Genomic DNA, 20,891 nt, shown 5'->3' on the forward strand with positions numbered 1-20,891 from the left:
ATCTCTATTTACCAGATCTATCTATTCACCAGATCTATCTATTTACCAGATCTCTATTTACCAGATCTCTATTTACCAGATCTATCTATTCACCAGATCTCTATTTACCAGATCTATCTATTCACCAGATCTCTATTTACCAGATCTCTATTCACCAGATCTCTATTTACCAGATCTATCTATTCACCAGATCTCTATTCACCAGATCTATATATTTACCAGATCTCTATTTACCAGATCTCTATTCACCAGATCTCTATTTACCAGATCTCTATTTACCAGATCTCTATTCACCAGATCTCTATTTACCAGATCTCTATTCACCAGATCTATCTATTCACCAGATCAACCTATTCACCAGATCTCTATTTACCAGATATATCTATTCACCAGATCTCTATTTACCAGATCTATCTATTCACCAGATCTCTATTTACCAGATCTCTATTCACCAGATCTCTATTTACCAGATCTATCTATTCACCAGATCTATCTATTTACCAGATCTCTATTTACCAGATCTCTATTTACCAGATCTATCTATTCACCAGATCTCTATTTACCAGATCTATCTATTCACCAGATCTCTATTTACCAGATCTCTATTCACCATATCTCTATTTACCAGATCTATCTATTCACCAGATCTCTATTCACCAGATCTCTATTCCCCAGATCTATCTATTCACCAGATCTATCTATTTACCAGATCTATCTATTCACCAGATCTATCTATTCACCAGATCTATCTATTCACCAGATCTATCTATTCACCAGATCAACCTATTTACCAGATCTATCTATTCACCAGATCAACCTATTTACCAGATCTATCTATTCACCAGATCTATCTATTCACCAGATCTATCTATTCACCAGATCTATCTATTCACCAGATCTCTATTTACCAGATCTCTATTCACCAGATCTATCTATTCACCAGATCAACCTATTCACCAGATCTATTTATTCACCAGATCTATCTATTTACCAGATCTACCTATTCACCAGATCTATCTATTCACCAGATCTATCTATTCACCAGATCTACCTATTCACCAGATCAACCTATTCACCAGATCTATCTATTCACCAGATCTATGTATTAACCAGATCTACCAATTTACCAGATCAACCTATTCACCAGATCATTTATTCACCAGATCTACCTATTCATTAGATCTACCTATTCACCAGATCTATTTATTCACCAGATCTACCTATTCACCAGATCTAACTATTCACCAGATCAACCTATTCACCAGATCAACCTATTCACCAGATCCATTTATTCACCAGATCTACCTATTCACCAGATCTACCTATTCACCAGATCTATTTATTCACCAGATCTATCTATTCACCAGATCTACCTATTCACCAGATCAACCTATTTACCAGATCTATCTATTCACCAGATCTATCTATTCACCAGATCAACCTATTCACCAGATCAACCTATTCACCAGATCTATTTATTCACCAGATCTATCTATTTACCAGATCTACCTATTCACCAGATCTATCTATTCACCAGATCTATCTATTCACCAGATCTACCTATTCACCAGATCAACCTATTCACCAGATCTATCTATTCACCAGATCTATGTATTAACCAGATCTACCAATTTACCAGATCAACCTATTCACCAGATCATTTATTCACCAGATCTACCTATTCATTAGATCTACCTATTCACCAGATCTATTTATTCACCAGATCTACCTATTCACCAGATCTAACTATTCACCAGATCAACCTATTCACCAGATCAACCTATTCACCAGATCCATTTATTCACCAGATCTACCTATTCACCAGATCTACCTATTCACCAGATCTATTTATTCACCAGATCTATCTATTCACCAGATCTACCTATTCACCAGATCAACCTATTTACCAGATCTATCTATTCACCAGATCTATCTATTCACCAGATCAACCTATTCACCAGATCAACCTATTTACCAGATCTATCTATTTACCAGATCTATCTATTCACCAGATCTATCTATTCACCAGATCTATCTATTCACCAGATCAACCTATTTACCAGATCTATCTATTCACCAGATCTATCTATTCACCAGATCAACCTATTCACCAGATCTACCTATTCAACCCATCCCCTTTCTCCCCTACCTCTCCTATCCTCTCTTTCTTCCCACCCTCTCCTACCCTCTCTTTCTCCCCTACCTTTCCTACCCTCTCTTTCTCCGCTCCCTCTCCTACCCTCTCTTTCTCCCCTCCCTCTCCTACCCTCTCTTTCTCCCCTACCTTTCCTACCCTCTCTTTCTCCCCTCCCTCTCCTACCCTCTCTTTCTCCCCTACCTTTCCTACCCTCTCTTTCTCCGCTCCCTCTCCCTTTCTTTCTCCTCTCCCTCTCCTACCTACCTCTCTTTTTTCCCTCCCTCTCCTACCCTCTCTTTCTCCCCTTCCTCTCCTACCCTCTCTTTCTCCACTCCCTCTCCTATCCTCTCTTTCTCCCCTACCTTTCCTACCCTCCCTTTCTTCCCACCCTCTCCTACCCTCTCTTTCTCCCCTACCTTTCCTACCCTCTCTTTCTCCGCTCCCTCTCCTACCCTCTCTTTCTCCCCTCCCTCTCCTACCATCTCTTTCTCCCCTACCTTTCCTACCATCTCTTTCTCCCCTCCCTCTCCTACCCTCTCTTTCTCCCCTACCTTTCCTACCCTCTCTTTCTCCGCTCCCTCTCCTACCCTCTCCCTCTCCTACCCTCTCTTTCTCCTCTCCCTCTCCTACCTACCTCTCTTTCTTCACTCCCTCTCCTACCCTCTCTTTCTCCCCTTCCTCTCCTACCCTCTCTTTCTCCACTCCCTCTCCTATCCTCTCTTTCTTCCCTACCTTTCCTACCCTCTCTTTCTTCCCACCCTCTCCTACCCTCTCTTTCTCCGCTCCCTCTCCTACCCTCTCTTTCTCCGCTCCCTCTCCTACCCTCTCTTTCTCCCCTCCCTCTCCTACCCTCTCTTTCTCCCCTCCCTCTCCTACCCTCTCTTTCTCCGCTCCCTCTCCTACCCTCTCTTTCTCCGCTCCCTCTCCTACACTCTCTTTCTCCCCTCCCTTTCCTACCCTCTCTTTCTCCACTCCCTCTCCTACCCTCTCTTTCTCCACTCCCTAACCTACCCTCTCTTTCTCCTCTCCCTCTCCTACCCTCTCTTTCTCCACTCCCTCTCCTACCATCTCTTTCTCCGCTCCCTCTCCTACCCTCTCTTTCTCCTCTCCCTCTCCTACCTACCTCTCTTTCTCCCCTCCCTCTCCTACCCTCTCTTTCTCCCCTTCCTCTCCTACCCTCTCTTTCTCCACTCCCTCTCCTATCCTCTCTTTCTCCCCTACCTTTCCTACCCTCTCTTTCTTCCCACCCTCTCCTACCCTCTCTTTCTCCTACCCTCTCTTTCTCCCCTCCCTCTCTTACCCTCTCTTTCTCCCCTCCCTCTCCTACCCTCTCTTTCTCCGCTCCCTCTCCTACCCTCTCTTTCTCCGCTCCCTCTCCTACACTCTCTTTCTCCCCTCCCTTTCCTACCCTCTCTTTCTCCACTCCCTCTCCTACCCTCTCTTTCTCCGCTCCCTACCTACCCTCTCTTTCTCCTCTCCCTCTCCTACCCTCTCTTTCTCCACTCCCTCTCCTACCCTCTCTTTCTCCACTCCCTCTCCTACACTCTCTTTCTCCTCTCCCTCTCCTACCCTCTCTTTCTCCCCTCCCTTTCCTACCCTCTCTTTCTCCTCTCCCTCTCCTACCCTCTCTTTTTCCTCTCCCACTCTCTCACCTCTGGTGGCCTCTGAAGCTCCACACATGAGTTGGTAGAAGATGTGAAAGGTCCTTTCATCTTTGGCCTGGCGGATCGCCCTCGACTTCTCCAGCAGGTCTGAGGTCAGGAGTAAAGGAAGGGTTCAATAGCCCCAGACACTAACCTAAGGGCAGTTTTGCATCCCCTGCTTCCCTGAGCTGACCCCTGTGTGTAGGGCAACTTCTACCTGATGACAGATTAGCAGTGACCCAACAGTGAGCATACTAATGAATTACAACAGTAATATTTAGGTTGGGACTCGAAACAGAGTCTGACTGCAGAGGAAGGATACAGGTCTCAATGTTGGCACCGACAATGTATCCAGCCACGTCAAAGTTAATACGGATGAATTTGCCCTGAGAGACAAGAGGAGAAGAAATGTGTCAGTTGATGATTAACATATTAATGAAAAAATGATACAAACTCAACAACAAACACAGTAAATAAAAATACAACCAATTAAAAACATACTGTAGATCTTATCTGGGATCAATCTAGATATTAATACATTCTTACAAATCTGGAGGAGTTGTCGTTCTTGACAGTCTTGGCATTTCCGAAGGCCTCCAGGATGGGGTTGGCCTGTAGCAGCTGTCTCTCTAGCTCCCCCTGGAGGACAGGACAGGCAACGCATCAACACTGGGACATGCATCACAAAGCAACTCCACAACCCAAAATACTGTTCCCCCAATCCCAGTACAAAAGAGGAGAGACCAGACTCATCAGAGAGTAAACAAGGCAGTAACCCAGTGGTCTCAACTCTGATTTTCAAGATATAGTCTGTAATAGCATCTCAACAGGATGAGCCCAGAGAAATCTAGAGATAAATAGCTTTTCATGTGTTCTCTTACAGACATTTTCAGCATCTAGCCAGCTAACATAAGCCAGCCAAAGTGCCAGACTTTGTGCATTCAACAACTCTACATTGGTGCCTTGCCAGAGGCTGTGTAATAGCCTGTCCCTGTGCTGTTGCACTAGTTCACATGAATTTATCGTGTCAGTCGAGAACCACTGCGTTAGATCAGGAAGTATGGCCGCAGATGCTATCTCTAGCTTTAGCTACACAGTGGCTCAGGCTATAGCTCTACTAGCTCTATAGCTTTAAGTACAGTAGCATTAGCATTATCTAGGGAGCTACTGGAGGTGGATTTAAAAGCGCCAGGTAAAGCACGCCAGCCAAGCAGCACTCAAAGCTACAAACAGCAAGAGGCCTGGGCTTTGCATGGGGACAAAGCTCAGACTGCCAACAATGCACATACTACTAGACAAACGCACGCAACAACACACACACATAAAAGCACGCACACACACAGACAGGTATGTGTGGAGACTCCTGGTCAGCCAGAATGTATACTTAACTATTCTACATGGTAAATGCCTGGTGTATTTGGGCATTATTCACAGGTGTGGCCACCAGAATGGAAGCATTGAGCTCATTCACTGTAAAGGGAGGATGGGGAGGGACGTCTATAGCCCGGTCTGAGAACAACCTCTAGCCACTGCCCATTCAGTGCTAGCAGATCAGAAAAGACTGGATAGGTGTAATCACTAAGGTGATGGCTCTATCTAAGCGTCCAAAGAGTTTAGGGGAGATTCCACCTATCTGGTTTTCAGATGGCCGGTTGTTTTAAGACCAAGCTTTTGTGCATCATCAGTGAATTCCAAAGCTTTCCTTCACTGATGAGGGGAATGATTCTGAGACCCACCTATGGGCGGGATTAACACCAGCTGTCAATTAGGAAACTAGAGCATTTCATTGGGCAACTGTATATGGTTTGAAGATTGACAGGTTGTTAATCCAGCCAATCAGGACGTTGAGAGAGATTCATAGACCCGCCCATCACCACTTATTCTAGCACCCATTGGGTGTTGCAACAGATATACCGTACAGTAAAAATCCAAACACCCATAGACACCAGAGAACAGCAGGGCTTTCATTCAGGAGACAGCAACTTTTCAGAACATTCAGACAGAAATGTATTGTCTAAAACAGACAAGATTCTCTCTTATACTGAACAAGATAATTATGTCTGCTCTATACATTCTACATCTATGTGCAATTCCTTAATCAGCCCACAGCGGTGATAGTCTTTATACTTTATATTATACTTACATATTGCACACTCTGAGAGATTGAGAAGAACGGGAAGGTTGGGAGAATCAACGGATGACACAAACAAACAACAAAACACAACAACAGACCAATGAATGCAGTACAAACAAAAACAAAATGCTTGACAGTTGTGGAGGAACACATCAGTAATGGTGTTGTTAAAGGATGTTAGTCTGGAGCACAAACCAGAATCGGTAGGCAGAACAGAAGAGAAGGAAAGAGGAGAAGACAGGACAGGATAGAGCCCACTCACCCTGTTCACCATGGAACTGCCCCGGGGCAACGACCTACTGCCATCCATCTGAACACGCAGGAGAGAAGGACAAGAAAGAGGGGGAGGTTGGAGGAGAGAGGGTAGGAGAGAGTTCAAAATCAAGAGGGAGGAGGGAGAGAGGGAGGAAAGGAAAGGAGAAAGAAGAGAAGGAAAACAGTAGAAAAAGGGGAGGATAAGGGGCAGTAGGGGGAGGAGAGTACATGAGAGGGGGAATGAGAGGAGAGGGCAGGGAGAGAGGACAGGGCAGGGAGAGAGGACAGGGAAGGGAGAGAGGACAGGACAGGGAGAGAGGACAGGGCAGGGAGAGAGGACAGGGCAGGGAGAGAGGACAGGGCAGGGAGAGGACAGGGCAGGGAGAGAGGACAGGGCAGGGAGAGAGGACAGGGCAGGGAGAGAGGGCAGGGAGAGAGGACAGGGAGAGAGGAAAGGGCAGGGAGAGAGGACAGGGCAGGGAGAGAGGAGAGGGCAGGGAGAGAGGACAGGACAGGGAGAGAGGACAGGACAGGGAGAGAGGACAGGGCAGGGAGAGAGGACAGGGCAGGGAGAGAGGACAGGATGGGGGACAGGGCAGGGAGAGAGGACAGGGCAGAGAAAGGAGAGGAGCAGAGAGACAGGAATGATTATAGAGGTCACTCTATATTGATTCCTCCAGCAGCACTTGATCAGCAAGAAGAACGGTAGTAGACAGGAAGTTATGGAGTAGTAGCAACATGTAGTGTAATGCAAAATGTAGCAGTACACCTTGTTTCAACCATAGTTTCAATATACATCTTTAACACAACTTCATAACAAGTCCTCCCTACACCCTCTCGTTCTTTCACTTTCTTCCTGCCTTATTCTGTTTCCCCATCCACTCTCTCAGTCAGGACAATAAACATCATCCAGCTCTCAACCCTCTCCCTCAGTCAGGACAATAAACATCATCCAGCTCTCAACCCTCTCTCTCAGTCAGGACAATAAACATCATCCATCAATCAAGCCTCTCCCTCAGTCAGGACAATAAACATCATCCATCAATCCACTCCCTCAGTCAGGACAATAAACATCATCCATCAATCAATCCACTCTCTCAGTCAGGACAATAAACATCATCCAGCTCTCAACCCTCTCCCTCAGTCAGGACAATAAACATCATCCATCAATCAATCCACTCTCTCAGTCAGGACAATAAACATCATCCATCAATCAAGCCACTCTCTCAGTCAGGACAATAAACATCATCCATCAATCCATTCCCTCAGTCAGGACAATAAACATCATCCATCCATCAATCCTCTCCCTCAGTCAGGACAATAAACATCATCCATCAATCAATCCACTCTCTCAGTCAGGACAATAAACATCATCCATCCATCAACCTCTCCCTCAGTCAGGACAATAAACATCATCCATCAATCCATTCCCTCAGTCAGGACAATAAACATCATCCATCCATCAATCCACTCTCTCAGTCAGGACAATAAACATCATCCATCAATCCACTCTCTCAGTCAGGACAATAAACATCATCCATCAATCCATTCCCTCAGTCAGGACAATAAACATCATCCAGCTCTCAACCCTCTCTCTCAGTCAGGACAATAAACATCATCCATCAATCAATCCACTCTCTCAGTCAGGACAATAAACATCATCCATCAATCAATCCACTCTCTCAGTCAGGACAATAAACATCATCCATCAATCCATTCCCTCAGTCAGGACAATAAACATCATCCATCCATCAATCCTCTCCCTCAGTCAGGACAATAAACATAATCCATCAATCAATCCACTCTCTCAGTCAGGACAATAAACATCATCCATCCATCAATCCTCTCCCTCAGTCAGGACAATAAACATCATCCATCAATCAATCCACTCTCTCAGTCAGGACAATAAACATCATCCATCAATCAACCCTCTCCCTCAGTCAGGACAATAAACATCATCCATCAATCAATCCACTCCCTCAGTCAGGACAATAAACATCATCCATCAATCAATCCACTCTCTCAGTCAGGACAATAAACATCATCCATCAATCAATCCACTCTCTCAGTCAGGACAATAAACATCATCCATCAATCAATCAACTCTCTCAGTCAGGACAATAAACATCATCCATCAATCCATTCCCTCAGTCAGGACAATAAACATCATCCATCCATCAATCCTCTCCCTCAGTCAGGACAATAAACATCATCCATCAATCAATCCACTCTCTCAGTCAGGACAATAAACATCATCCATCAATCAACCCTCTCCCTCAGTCAGGACAATAAACATCATCCATCAATCAACCCTCTCCCTCAGTCAGGACAATAAACCTCATCCATCAATCAATTCTCTTCCTATTCTTGTCCTTCTTCATCCAATTTATCTCTTTCCTCACATCTTCTTCCCCTCCACTGTCTTTGTATCCTGACCAAGCTCTCCTTTCCTCCTCTCCCCCATTTCCTCCATATAGTCTCTTCTTCCTCCCCCCTTCTCCGCTTCCCCTCCCCTCCCCCTCTTCTCCCGCTCTCTCTCCTTCCCCAGTTTACCTGTGAGGCCTCCTTGTTCCTACCCAGAGTTCCAGTCTTATGGGACGAGGCCACATGAGCCAGATACTGGATGACTTTCTTAGTGTTCTCTGTCTTCCCTGCGCCAGACTCGCCGCTGGAACACACACACACACACACACACACACACACACACACACACACACACACACACACACAGAAACAAGTATGAGAAACTCACACATAAACCACATCTCGTTTCACAAGTGTCATCCATAAAAACACACTCATACAACCCAGTTATGAAGGACATATAAACACAACACAAACACATATAACAGAAATAACACTATACACACGTGTAGGCCACCAGGGAACAGAGAAACCATGCAGTGTATTCCTCTATACACACGTGTAGGCCACCAGGGAACAGAGGAACCATGCAGTGTATTCCTCAATACACACGTGTAGGCCACCAGGGAACAGAGGAACCATGCAGTGTATTCCTCTATACACACGTGTAGGCCACCAGGGAACAGAGGAACCATGCAGTGTATTCCTCTATACACACGTGTAGGCCACCAGGGAACAGAGGAACCATGCAGTGTATTCCTCTATACACACGTGTAGGTCACCAGGGAACAGAGGAACCATGCAGTGTATTCCTCTATACACACGTGTAGGTCACCAGGGAACAGAGGAACCATGCAGTGTATTCCTCTATACACACGTGTAGGTCACCAGGGAACAGAGGAACCACGCAGTGTATTCCTCAATACACACGTGTAGGTCACCAGGGAACAGAGGAACCATGCAGTGTATTCCTCTATACACACGTGTAGGCCACCAGGGAACAGAGGAACCATGCAGTGTATTCCTCAATACACACGTGTAGGTCACCAGGGAACAGAGGAACCATGCAGTGTATTCCTCTATACACACGTGTAGGCCACCAGGGAACAGAGGAACCATGCAGTGTATTCCTCTATACACACGTGTAGGCCACCAGGGAACAGAGGAACCATGCAGTGTATTCCTCTATACACACGTGTAGGCCACCAGGGAACAGAGGAACCATGCAGTGTATTCCTCTATACACACGTGTAGGCCACCAGGGAACAGAGGAACCATGCAGTGTATTCCTCTATACACACGTGTAGGCCACCAGGGAACAGAGGAACCATGCAGTGTATTCCTCTATACACACGTGTAGGCCACCAGGGAACAGAGGAACCATGCAGTGTATTCCTCTATACACACGTGTAGGTCACCAGGGAACAGAGGAACCATGCAGTGTATTCCTCTATACACACGTGTAGGTCACCAGGGAACAGAGGAACCATGCAGTGTATTCCTCTATACACACGTGTAGGCCACCAGGGAACAGAGGAACCATGCAGTGTATTCCTCTATACACACGTGTAGGCCACCAGGGAACAGAGGAACCATGCAGTGTATTCCTCTATACACACGTGTAGGCCACCAGGGAACAGAGGAACCATGCAGTGTATTCCTCTATACACACGTGTAGGTCACCAGGGAACAGAGGAACCATGCCGTGTATTCCTCTATACACACGTGTAGGCCACCAGGGAACAGAGGAACCATGCAGTGTATTCCTCTATACACACGTGTAGGCCACCAGGGAACAGAGGAACCATGCAGTGTATTCCTCTATACACACGTGTAGGTCACCAGGGAACAGAGGAACCATGCAGTGTATTCCTCTATACACAGAGAGCAGGTGTGCAGGATACAGACACTAGTCATTGTGTTGCTGTTGGATGGGAATAAAGGAGAATACAGGAGACTGACTGGGGGAAACTAAATATACTTCTAGTGTTGGAGGGGGACTGGGCTGTAAAAGTTTAAAAACAGGATCCTAGCAGAAACTAAGCTATACTCAGCTTCAGTAATCTAAACTGGGATCATTTACCATGGTGAGAATACAGACGGACAACAGACAGACAAGACAGACAGACAGGTTAAAAGACAGACAAGACAGGCAGACAGACAGGTCAAAAGAGAGACAAGACAGGCAGACAAGACAGGCAGACAGACAGGCATGCAGGCAGACAGGCAGGCAGACAGACAGGCATGTAGGCAGGCAGGCAGACAAGACAGGCACACAAGACAGGCAGACAGACAGGTAGACACACAGACAGGCAGACAGGCAGACAGACAGACAGACAGACAGACAGACAGACAGACAGGCATGTAGGCAGGCAGGCAGACAAGACAGGCAGACAAGACAGGCAGACAGACAGGCAGGCAGACAAGACAGGCAGACATACAGGTAGACAGACAGGCATACAGACAGATGGGGAGTAACCCCAGGTTACTCACGTGCAGAGGATAGATTGATCTTCTCTGTCTGTGAGAGAATAATAACGAAAGCAGAATATGTTAGTCTTTCATATTACCCAATGAACAGTACTACCTTCACCTCTTATACCAGTAATCACTGTAACAGTACTACCTTCACTTCTTACACCAGTAATCACTGTAACAGTTATACCTTCACTTCTTACACCAGTAATCACTGTAACAGTAATACCTTCACTTCTTATACCAGTAATCACTGTAACAGTGCTACCTTCACTTCTTACACCAGTAATCACTGTAACAGTAATACCTTCACTTCTTACACCAGTAATCACTGTAACAGTACTACCTTCACCTCTTACACCAGTAATCACTGTAACAGTAATACCTTCACCTCTTACACCAGTAATCACTGTAACAGTAATACCTTCACTTCATACACCAGTAATCACTGTAACAGTACTACCTTCACTTCTTACACCAGTAATCACTGTAACAGTAATACCTTCACTTCTTACACCAGTAATCACTGTAACAGTACTACCTTCACCTCTTACACCAGTAATCACTGTAACAGTAATACCTTCACTTCTTATACCAGTAATCACTGTAACAGTAATACCTTCACTTCTTACACCAGTAATCACTGTAACAGTAATACCTTCACTTCTTACACCAGTAATCACTGTAACAGTAATACCTTCACTTCTTACACCAGTAATCACTGTAACAGTAATACCTTCACTTCTTATACCAGTAATCACTGTAACAGTAATACCTTCACTTCTTACACCAGTAATCACTGTAACAGTTATACCTTCACTTCTTACACCAGTAATCACTGTAACAGTTATACCTTCACTTCTTACACCAGTAATCACTGTAACAGTAATACCTTCACTTCTTACACCAGTAATCACTGTAACAGTAATACCTTCACTTCTTACACCAGTAATCACTGTAACAGTAATACCTTCACTTCTTACACCAGTAATCACTGTAACAGTTATACCTTCACTTCTTACACCAGTAATCACTGTAACAGTTATACCTTCACTTCTTACACCAGTAATCACTGTAACAGTTATACCTTCACTTCTTACACCAGTAATCACTGTAACAGTTATACCTTCACTTCTTACACCAGTAATCACTGTAACAGTTATACCTTCACTTCTTACACCAGTAATCACTGTAACAGTTATACCTTCACTTCTTACACCAGTAATCACTGTAACAGTAATACCTTCACTTCTTACACCAGTAATCACTGTAACAGTGCTACCTTCACTTCTTACACCAGTAATCACTGTAACAGTACTACCTTCACCTCTTACACCAGTAATCACTGTAACAGAGGGATCGATACACTTGTCAATCTATCTCAGAGAACCTGACTGAAACACAAAGGATGTCAGTGTGTATGTGATTTCAACAGCTCTCACTGAGCAGCATTGTCGTGTAGTCAGGAGAAAGGAGGTCAAAGCTACAGAAGTGGTCTCTCCAGACAGACCTCAGACCTCTGCTCCAGCCCACACTGCAGACACCAACACAATGGCCTGACCTTGTCTGTTACATTTTTGGTGTGTTTGTTTTAAAGGTTTCCTCAGAACCATAGGCAAACACACACACGCACGCACGCATGTGCACAGACATGCACGGACACGCACACATACCAGTCATACTGGTTAAATTATCAATAGGATCACAGATCACGGACACACACCTGTCACATTGAAAGAAAGAATGAGAGAGAGAGAGAGAGAGAGAGAGAGAGAGAGAGAGATAGAGAGAGAGAGAGAGAGAGAGAGAGTTGTCGTCTAATGAATTGACCTCGGGGCAGAAACGTTGCTCAATCTGTCTCTAACCGGTTTTAATGGAGGAGTGGAGCAATCCGTGTCTGTTTGTCACGCTCCTATCATAATACATGTGGCGTGGGAAAAGTCCTAGAATGAACTGTAAATACTACTGCCATTTGCAGCACCAAGATATTCTCATTGCCAATGTTTCCATATGCTTCCACAAAAAACATGGATTTACACCACATTCAGAAAGTATTCAGACCCCTTCCCTTTTTCCACATTTTGTTACGTTACAGCCTTATTCTAAAATAAATGTATTCATCAATTTACACACAATACCCCATAATGACAATGCGAATACACAAGTATTCAGACCTTGTACTATGAGACTAGAAATTGAGCTCAGGTTCATCCTGTTTCCATTGATCATCCTTGAGATGTTTCTACAACTTGATTAGAGTCCACCTGTGGTAAATTAATTTGATTGGACATGATTTGGAAAGGCACACACCTGTCTATATAAGGATGACAGTGACAGTTGACAGTGCATGTCAGAGCAAAAACCAAGCCATGGGGTTGAAGGAATTGTCCGTAGAGCTCCAAGACAAGATTATGTCGAAGCACAGATCTGGGGAAGGGTACCAGAAAATGTATGCAGCTTTGAAGGTCCCCAAGAACACAGTGGCCTCCATCATTCTTAAATGAATGAAGTTTGGAACCACCAATTTCTAACAACCTGTTTTTGCTTTGTCATTATGGGATATTGGGTGTAGATTGACGAGGGAAAAAAACTATTTAATACATTTTAGAATAAAATGTAACAAAATGTGGAAAAAGTTAAGGGGTCTGAATTCTGAATGCACTGTATATTTTATTTAACTTTTATTTAACTAGGCAAGTCAGTGGGTTAACTGCCTGTTCAGGGGTAGAATGACAGATTTGTACCTTGTCAGCTCGGGGGTTTGAACTTGCAACCTTCCAGTTACTAGTCCAACGCTCTAACCACTGTCACCCATATGGTATTTACACTGTCAGCAGGGTGTCCGTTAGGAAAATGTGGCACCAAACAATGTGGCCGGGAAGATTATCATTTACTGGCCATTTGAGAAATGTATCAGACACATATGCATTGGTTGTGTAACCCCTTAGGGCGTCCACTCACGGTGCTCAGAATGACAGAAATCACATTTACATTATGGTAATTCATCTGAACAAAACATGCAACGCCAATAAAAATATATTTTCAGGCTTCCCGAGTGGCGCAGCGGTCTAAGGCACTGCATCGCAGTGCTTGAGGTGTCACTACAGACCCGGGTTTGATCCCGGGCTGTGTCACAACTGGCTGTGACAGGGAGTCCCATAGGGCGGCGCACAATTGGCCCAGCGTCGTCCGGGTTAGTTTTGGCCGGGCGGGTTTTACTTGGCTCATTGTGCTCTAGCGACTCCTTGTGGCAGGCCGGGCGCCTGCAGGCTGACTACAGTCGTAAGTTTAACAGTGTTTCCTCCGACACGTTGGTGCAACTGGCTTCTGGGTTAAGCAGGAGGGTGTTAAGAAGCGCTGTTTGGCGGGTCATGTTTCGGAAGACGCATGACTACCTTAGCCTCTCCCGATTCCATTGGGGAGTTGAGCGATGAGACAAGATCGCAATTGGATATCAAGAAATTGGGGAGAAAAAGGGAAATAAAAAAAATATAGAAACTTAGAGAGTGAATCAAAAGATGCAACAACTAGAATGGGTTGCTAATATGACTAGGATTGTGCATTTGGTTTCAGGACAACGAAGGAAAGTTGATATGAAAACCAATAGAACAGGAGAGAAATGGCATATGAGGAAGTCTTCCACAGACAGCGTACGTGGGAAAAGGCCTACAGTTGAAGTTGGAAGTTGACATACACCTTAGCCAAATACATTTAAACTCAGTTTTCACAATTCCTGACATTTAATCCGAGTAAAAAGTCCCTGTCAGTTAGGATCACCATTTCATTTTAAGAATGTGAAATGTCAGAATAATAGTAGAGAAAATCATTTATTTCAGCTTTTATTTCTTTCATCACATTCCCAGTGGGTCAGAAGTTTACATACACTCAATTCGTTTTTGGTAGCATTGCCTTTAAATTGTTTGACTTGGGTCAAACGTTTCGGGTAGCCTTCCACAAGCTTCCCACATTAAGTTGGGTGAATTTTGGCCCATTCCTCCTGACAGAGCTGGTGTAACGGAGTCAGGTTTGTAGGCCTCCTTGCTCGCCCACGCGTTTTCAGTAATGCCAACACATTTTCTATGGGATTGAGGTCAAGGCTTTGTGATGGCCACTCCAATATCTTGACTTTGTTGTCCTTAAGCCATTTTGCCACAACTTCGGAAGTATGCTTGGGGTCATTGTCCATTTGGAAGACCCATATGTGACCAAGCTTTAACTTCCTGACTGATGTCTTGAGATGTTGCTTCAATATATCCACATAATTTCCCTCCCTCATGATGCCATCTATTTTGTGAAGTGCACCAGTCACTACTGCAGCAAAGCACCCCCACAACATGATGCTGCCAACCCGTGTTTCCCGGTTGGGATGGTGTTCTTCGGCTTGCAAGCCTCACCCTTGTTCCTCCAAGCATAACAATGGTCATTATGGCTAAACAGTTCTATTTTAGTTTCATCAGACCAGAGGACATTTCTCCAAAAAGTAAATCTTTGTCCCCATGTGCAGTTGCAAACCGTAGTCTGTCTTTTTTATGGCGGTTTGGAGCAGTTGCTTCTTCATTGATGAACGGCCTTTCAGGTTATGTTGATATAGGACTCGTTTTATAGATACGAATGTAGATACTTTTGTACCTGTTTCCTCCAGCATCTTCTTAAGATCCTTTGCTGCTGTTCTGGGATTGATTTGCACTTTTTGCACCTTCCTGAGCGGTATGACGGCTGTGTGGTCCCATGGTGTTTATACTTGAATACTATTGTTTGTACAGATGAACGTGGTAACTTCAGGTGTTTGGAAATTGCTCCCAAGGATGAACCAGACTTGTGGAGGTCCACAATTTTTTTCTGAGGTCTTGGCTGATATATTTATATTTTTCCATGCTGTCAAGCAAAGAGGCAGTGAGTTTGAAGGTAGGCCTTGAAATACATCCACAGGTACACCTCCAATTGACTCAAATTATGCCAATTAGCCTATCAGAAGCTTCTAAAGCCATGACATCATTTTCTGGAATTTTCCAAGCTGTTTAAAGGCACAGTCAACTTAGTGTATGTAAACTTCTCATCCACTGGAATTGTGATACAGTGAATTATAAATTAAATAATCTGTCTGTAAACAATTGTTGGAAAAATTACTTGTGTCATGCACAAAGTAGATGTCCTAACTGACATGACAAAACTATAGTTTGTTAACAAGAAATTTGTGGAGTGTTTGAAAAACAAGTTTTAATGACTCCAACCTAAGTGTATGTAAACTTCTGACTTCAACTGTTGATGAATGTGATTGAAAGAACCAGAATTTTCATCCGTATATTTGACAGTTTTAATTTGTCGGCTTTATGTATTTTTACTTAGTTGACAACAGAAGTTATGGGCCAACGGCTGCATTGGTCATCTCTGGGCTGCATTGGTCATCTCTGGGCTGCATTGGTCATCTCTGGGCTGCATTGGTCATCTCTGGGCTGCATTGGTCATCTCTGGGCTGCATTGGTCATCTCTGGGCTGCATTGGCCATCTCTGGGCTGCATTGGTCATCTCTGGGCTGCATTGGTCATCTCTGGGCTGCATTGGTCATCTCTGGGCTGCATTGGCCATCTCTGGGCTGCATTGGCCATCTCTGGGCTGCATTGGCCATCTCTGGGCTGCATTGGTCATCTCTGGGCTGCATTGGCCATCTCTGGGCTGCATGGCCATCTCTGGGCTGCATGGCCATCTCTGGGCTGCATGGCCATCTCTGGGCTGCATTGGCCATCTCTGGGCTGCATTGGCCATCTCTGGGCTGCATTGGCCATCTCTGGGCTGCATTGGCCATCTCTGGGCTGCATGGCCATCTCTGGGCTGCATGGCCATCTCTGGGCTGCATTGGCCATCTCTGGGCTGCATTGGCCATCTCTGGGCTGCATTGGCCATCTCTGGGCTGCATTGGTCATCTCTGGGCTGCATTGGCCATCTCTGGGCTGCATTGGCCATCTCTGGGCTGCATTGGCCATCTCTGGGCTGCATTGGCCATCTCTGGGCTGCATTGGCCATCTCTGGGCTGCATTGGCCATCTCTGGGCTGCATTGGTCATCTCTGGGCTGCATTGGCCATCTCTGGGCTGCATTGGTCATCTCTGGGCTGCATTGGTCATCTCTGGGCTGCATTGGTCATCTCTGGGCTGCATTGGCCATCTCTGGGCTGCTGTCATCTCTGGGCTGCCATCTCTGGGCTGCATTGGCCATCTCTGGGCTGCATTGGCCATCTCTGGGCTGCATTGGTCATCTCTGGGCTGCATTGGTCATCTCTGGGCTGCATTGGCCATCTCTGGGCTGCATTGGTCATCTCTGGGCTGCATTGGTCATCTCTGGGCTGCATTGCCATCTCTGGGCTGCATTGGCCATCTCTGGGCTGCATTGCCATCTCTGGGCTGCATTGCCATCTCTGGGCTGCATTGGCCATCTCTGGGCTGCATTGGCCATCTCTGGGCTGCATTGGCCATCTCTGGGCTGCATTGGCCATCTCTGGGCTGCATTGCCATCTCTGGGCTGCATTGGCCATCTCTGGGCTGCATGGCCATCTCTGGGCTGCATTGGCCATCTCTGGGCTGCATTGGCCATCTCTGGGCTGCATGGCCATCTCTGGGCTGCATTGGCCATCTCTGGGCTGCATTGGCCATCTCTGGGCTGCATTGGCCATCTCTGGGCTGCATTGGCCATCTCTGGGCTGCATGGGCCATCTCTGGGCTGCATGGGCCATCTCTGGGCTGCATGGCCATCTCTGGGCTGCATAGGCCATCTCTGGGCTGCATGGGCCATCTCTGGGCTGCGTGGGCCATCTCTGGGCTGCATGGCCATCTCTGGGCTGCATGGTCATCTCTGGGCTGCATGGCCATCTCTGGGCTGCATGGCCATCTCTGAGTTCCATGCGCTCAATTAGGCTATTTAGCCGCCAATGATCACGGTGTAGCCTCACAATGTGTCCATAAGGCAGAGGCTGGTGCTCTCGCATTAGTAACATTTTTACTTTTAGAGTTTATTCATTTGAATTAATATTTTTATGATTAACCACGTGACAATGATTTTGAGAAATTAAAACATTATTATTGAAATGAAACTATTCCACGAAAATGCACATATGAAAAGCATAAATTTCTTTGATATGGCGTAGATGTGAGGGGGTCAGGGGTTAGGGTTACCTTGTAGCATGCTGCGGTAGGCAGCCTCTGATATAGCGTAGATGTGAGGGGGCATCTCATGGCGTTTCTTCCCTCGGTACATCTCCACTATAGACTCTGTGTAAATGGGCAGGTTCTTATAGGGGTTGATCACCACACAGAACAGGCCCGAGTATGTCTGCAAACACACACACACACCCAGGATAGATATACACAAAGTTCAATGATAACTAAAATACCATGCTTAATCTCAATGACCCATGCCCTCCCAATGCCTAGACCCAGCCATTAAGCCAGGCAATGTCATTTCACACACACACACCTAATCTGAGTCATATAACAGCAACATTAGGAGAGGTAGGGTCAATCCCGCCCAACATTCTCCCCCCATTAACCTACAGTATGAGTAGGACCCATTAACCTACAGTATAAGATGGACACATTAACCTACAGTATGAGTAGGACCCATTAACCTACAGTATGAGTAGGACACATTAACCTACATTATGAGTAGGACCCATTAACCTACAGTATGAGTAGGACACATTAACCTACAGTATGAGTATGACCCATTAACCTACAGTATGAGTATGACCCATTAACCTACAGTATGAGTAGGACCCATTAACCTACAGTATGAGTAGGACACATTAACCTACATTATGAGTAGGACCCATTAACCTACAGTATGAGTAGGACACATTAACCTACAGTATGAGTACGACCCATTAACCTACAGTATGAGTATGACCCATTAACCTACAGTATGAGTAGGACACATTAACCTACAGTATGAGTAGGATCCATTAACATACAGTATGAGTGGGGTCTAGTGGAATGTGTAAGGAGGCATTTGTAATGAAAAAGAAAGATAGCTGTCAGGATAATCAATCAACCAGCTAGTGCTACAACACAGGTTTATGAATGATATATGCAGGCAACAGTGTAAAGGTACTGATAACAAGATGACTCTGTGGATTCTGACTGGCCACCCCTAACCATCCTCTCACACCCTTCCCTGATAATCCACACATACAGTATGTGTGTGTGTGTGTGTGTGTGTGTGTGTGTGTGTGTGGTGGACTGAAATATGAGGGTCAGTATACTGCCATGTCCACCAAAATCCCCCATTTTCTCTCCATCTCTCTTTCTCTAAAGCAGATAAGATAAACATAAACAGCCTTCAAATACCTTAACATAGATATACAATAGAAAGTGTCGTTCACTATATCACATTCTAACTCTTTCTGACAAATTCTTCATATCAAAGTTCCGCAACACTTATTTTTCTTTCTTTCTTCTTATCTATCTTCCTTTCTATCCATTTCTCTTCCTTTCCTATCTCTCTCATCCCTCCCTTCATTGGTTCATAGTCACGAAACAGGAGATGCAGCTCTCCTTTCTCCTCCGTCCTTCTCTCTCTTATATAAACGACTGTGATGTAACACACCCCCTCCTCTTATATCAGTTACACTGATGTCACAGTTCTCTCTACAGAGTAACCCCCCCCCCCCCCCCCATACACACACAGTCTTGTACAACTAACCTCGTGGGGACACACAATTCAGTCCCATTCAAAATCCAATTTCCCATAACCCCTAACCCTAAACTTAACCCTAGCTCCTAACCCTTACCCATAAACTAACCCTTACCCATAAACTAACCCTTACCCATAAACTAACCCTTACTCCTAACCCTTACCCATAAACTAACCATAGCTCCTAACCCTAACCCTAACCCTTACCAATAAACTAACCCTTACCCATAAACTAACCCTAACTCCTAACCCTTACCCATAAACTAACCCTAACTCCTAACCCTTAACCATAAACTAACCCTAACTCCTAACCCTTACCCATAAACTAACCCTAACTCCTAACCCTAACCCATAAACTAACCCTAATTCCTAACCCTTACCCATAAACTAACCCTAACCCATAAACTAACCCTAACTCATAAACGAACCCTAGCTCCTAACCCTTACCCATAAACTAACACTATCTCCTAACCCTTACCCATAAACTAACCCTAGCTCCTAACCCTAACCCATAAACTAACCCTAGCTCCTAACCCTTACCCCTAAACTATCCCTAGCTCCTAACCCTTGCCCATAAACTAACCCTAACTCCTAACACTTACCCATAAACTAACCCTAACCCATAAACTAACCCTAACTCCTAACCCTTACCCATAAACTAACCATAACTCCTAACCCTTACCCATAAACTAACCCTAGCTCCTAACCCTAACCCTAACTCCTAACCCTTACCCATAAACTAACCCTTACCCATAAACTAACCCTAACTCCTAACCCTTACCCATAAACTAACCCTAACTCCTAACCCTTACCCATAAACAAACCCTAACTCCTAACCCTTAACCATAAACTAACCCTAACTCCTAACCCTTACCCATAAACTAACCCTAACTCCTAACCCTTACCCATAAACTAACCCTAACTCCTAACCCTTACCCATAAACTAACCCTAGCTCCTAACCCTAACCCTAACCCTTACCCATAAAATAACCCTTACCCATAAACAAACCCTAACCCATAAACTAACCCTAACTCCTAACCCTTACCCATAAACTAACCCTAACTCCTAACCCTTACCCATAAACTAACCCTAGCTCCTAACCCTTACCCAAAAACTAACCCTAACTCTTAACCCTTACCCATAAACTAACCCTAGCTCCTAACCCTAACCCATAAACTAACCCTAACTCCTAACCCTTACA

General features: G+C 45.0%; 1 protein-coding gene across 1 annotated transcript in view; it reads right to left on the bottom strand.

The window, feature by feature from the left end:
* LOC139396671 (myosin-10-like) overlaps positions 1-18,330 on the bottom strand; it is a gene marked incomplete at its 5' end in the record, with an annotated part of 69,746 nt that extends 51,416 nt beyond the window's left edge. The window contains 7 exons of the mRNA XM_071143611.1: positions 3,790-3,888; positions 4,103-4,166; positions 4,327-4,419; positions 6,177-6,224; positions 8,723-8,837; positions 11,027-11,054; positions 18,174-18,330. Of these exons, the coding sequence (XP_070999712.1) occupies positions 3,790-3,888; positions 4,103-4,166; positions 4,327-4,419; positions 6,177-6,224; positions 8,723-8,837; positions 11,027-11,054; positions 18,174-18,330 (604 nt within the window). The remainder of the gene's footprint in view (positions 1-3,789; positions 3,889-4,102; positions 4,167-4,326; positions 4,420-6,176; positions 6,225-8,722; positions 8,838-11,026; positions 11,055-18,173) is intronic.
* Positions 18,331-20,891: the final 2,561 nt, after the last annotated feature.

This window comes from Oncorhynchus clarkii, unplaced genomic scaffold, assembly GCF_045791955.1.
Source record: "Oncorhynchus clarkii lewisi isolate Uvic-CL-2024 unplaced genomic scaffold, UVic_Ocla_1.0 unplaced_contig_3076_pilon_pilon, whole genome shotgun sequence".
In the NCBI taxonomy this organism is placed as follows: Eukaryota; Metazoa; Chordata; class Actinopteri; order Salmoniformes; family Salmonidae; genus Oncorhynchus; species Oncorhynchus clarkii.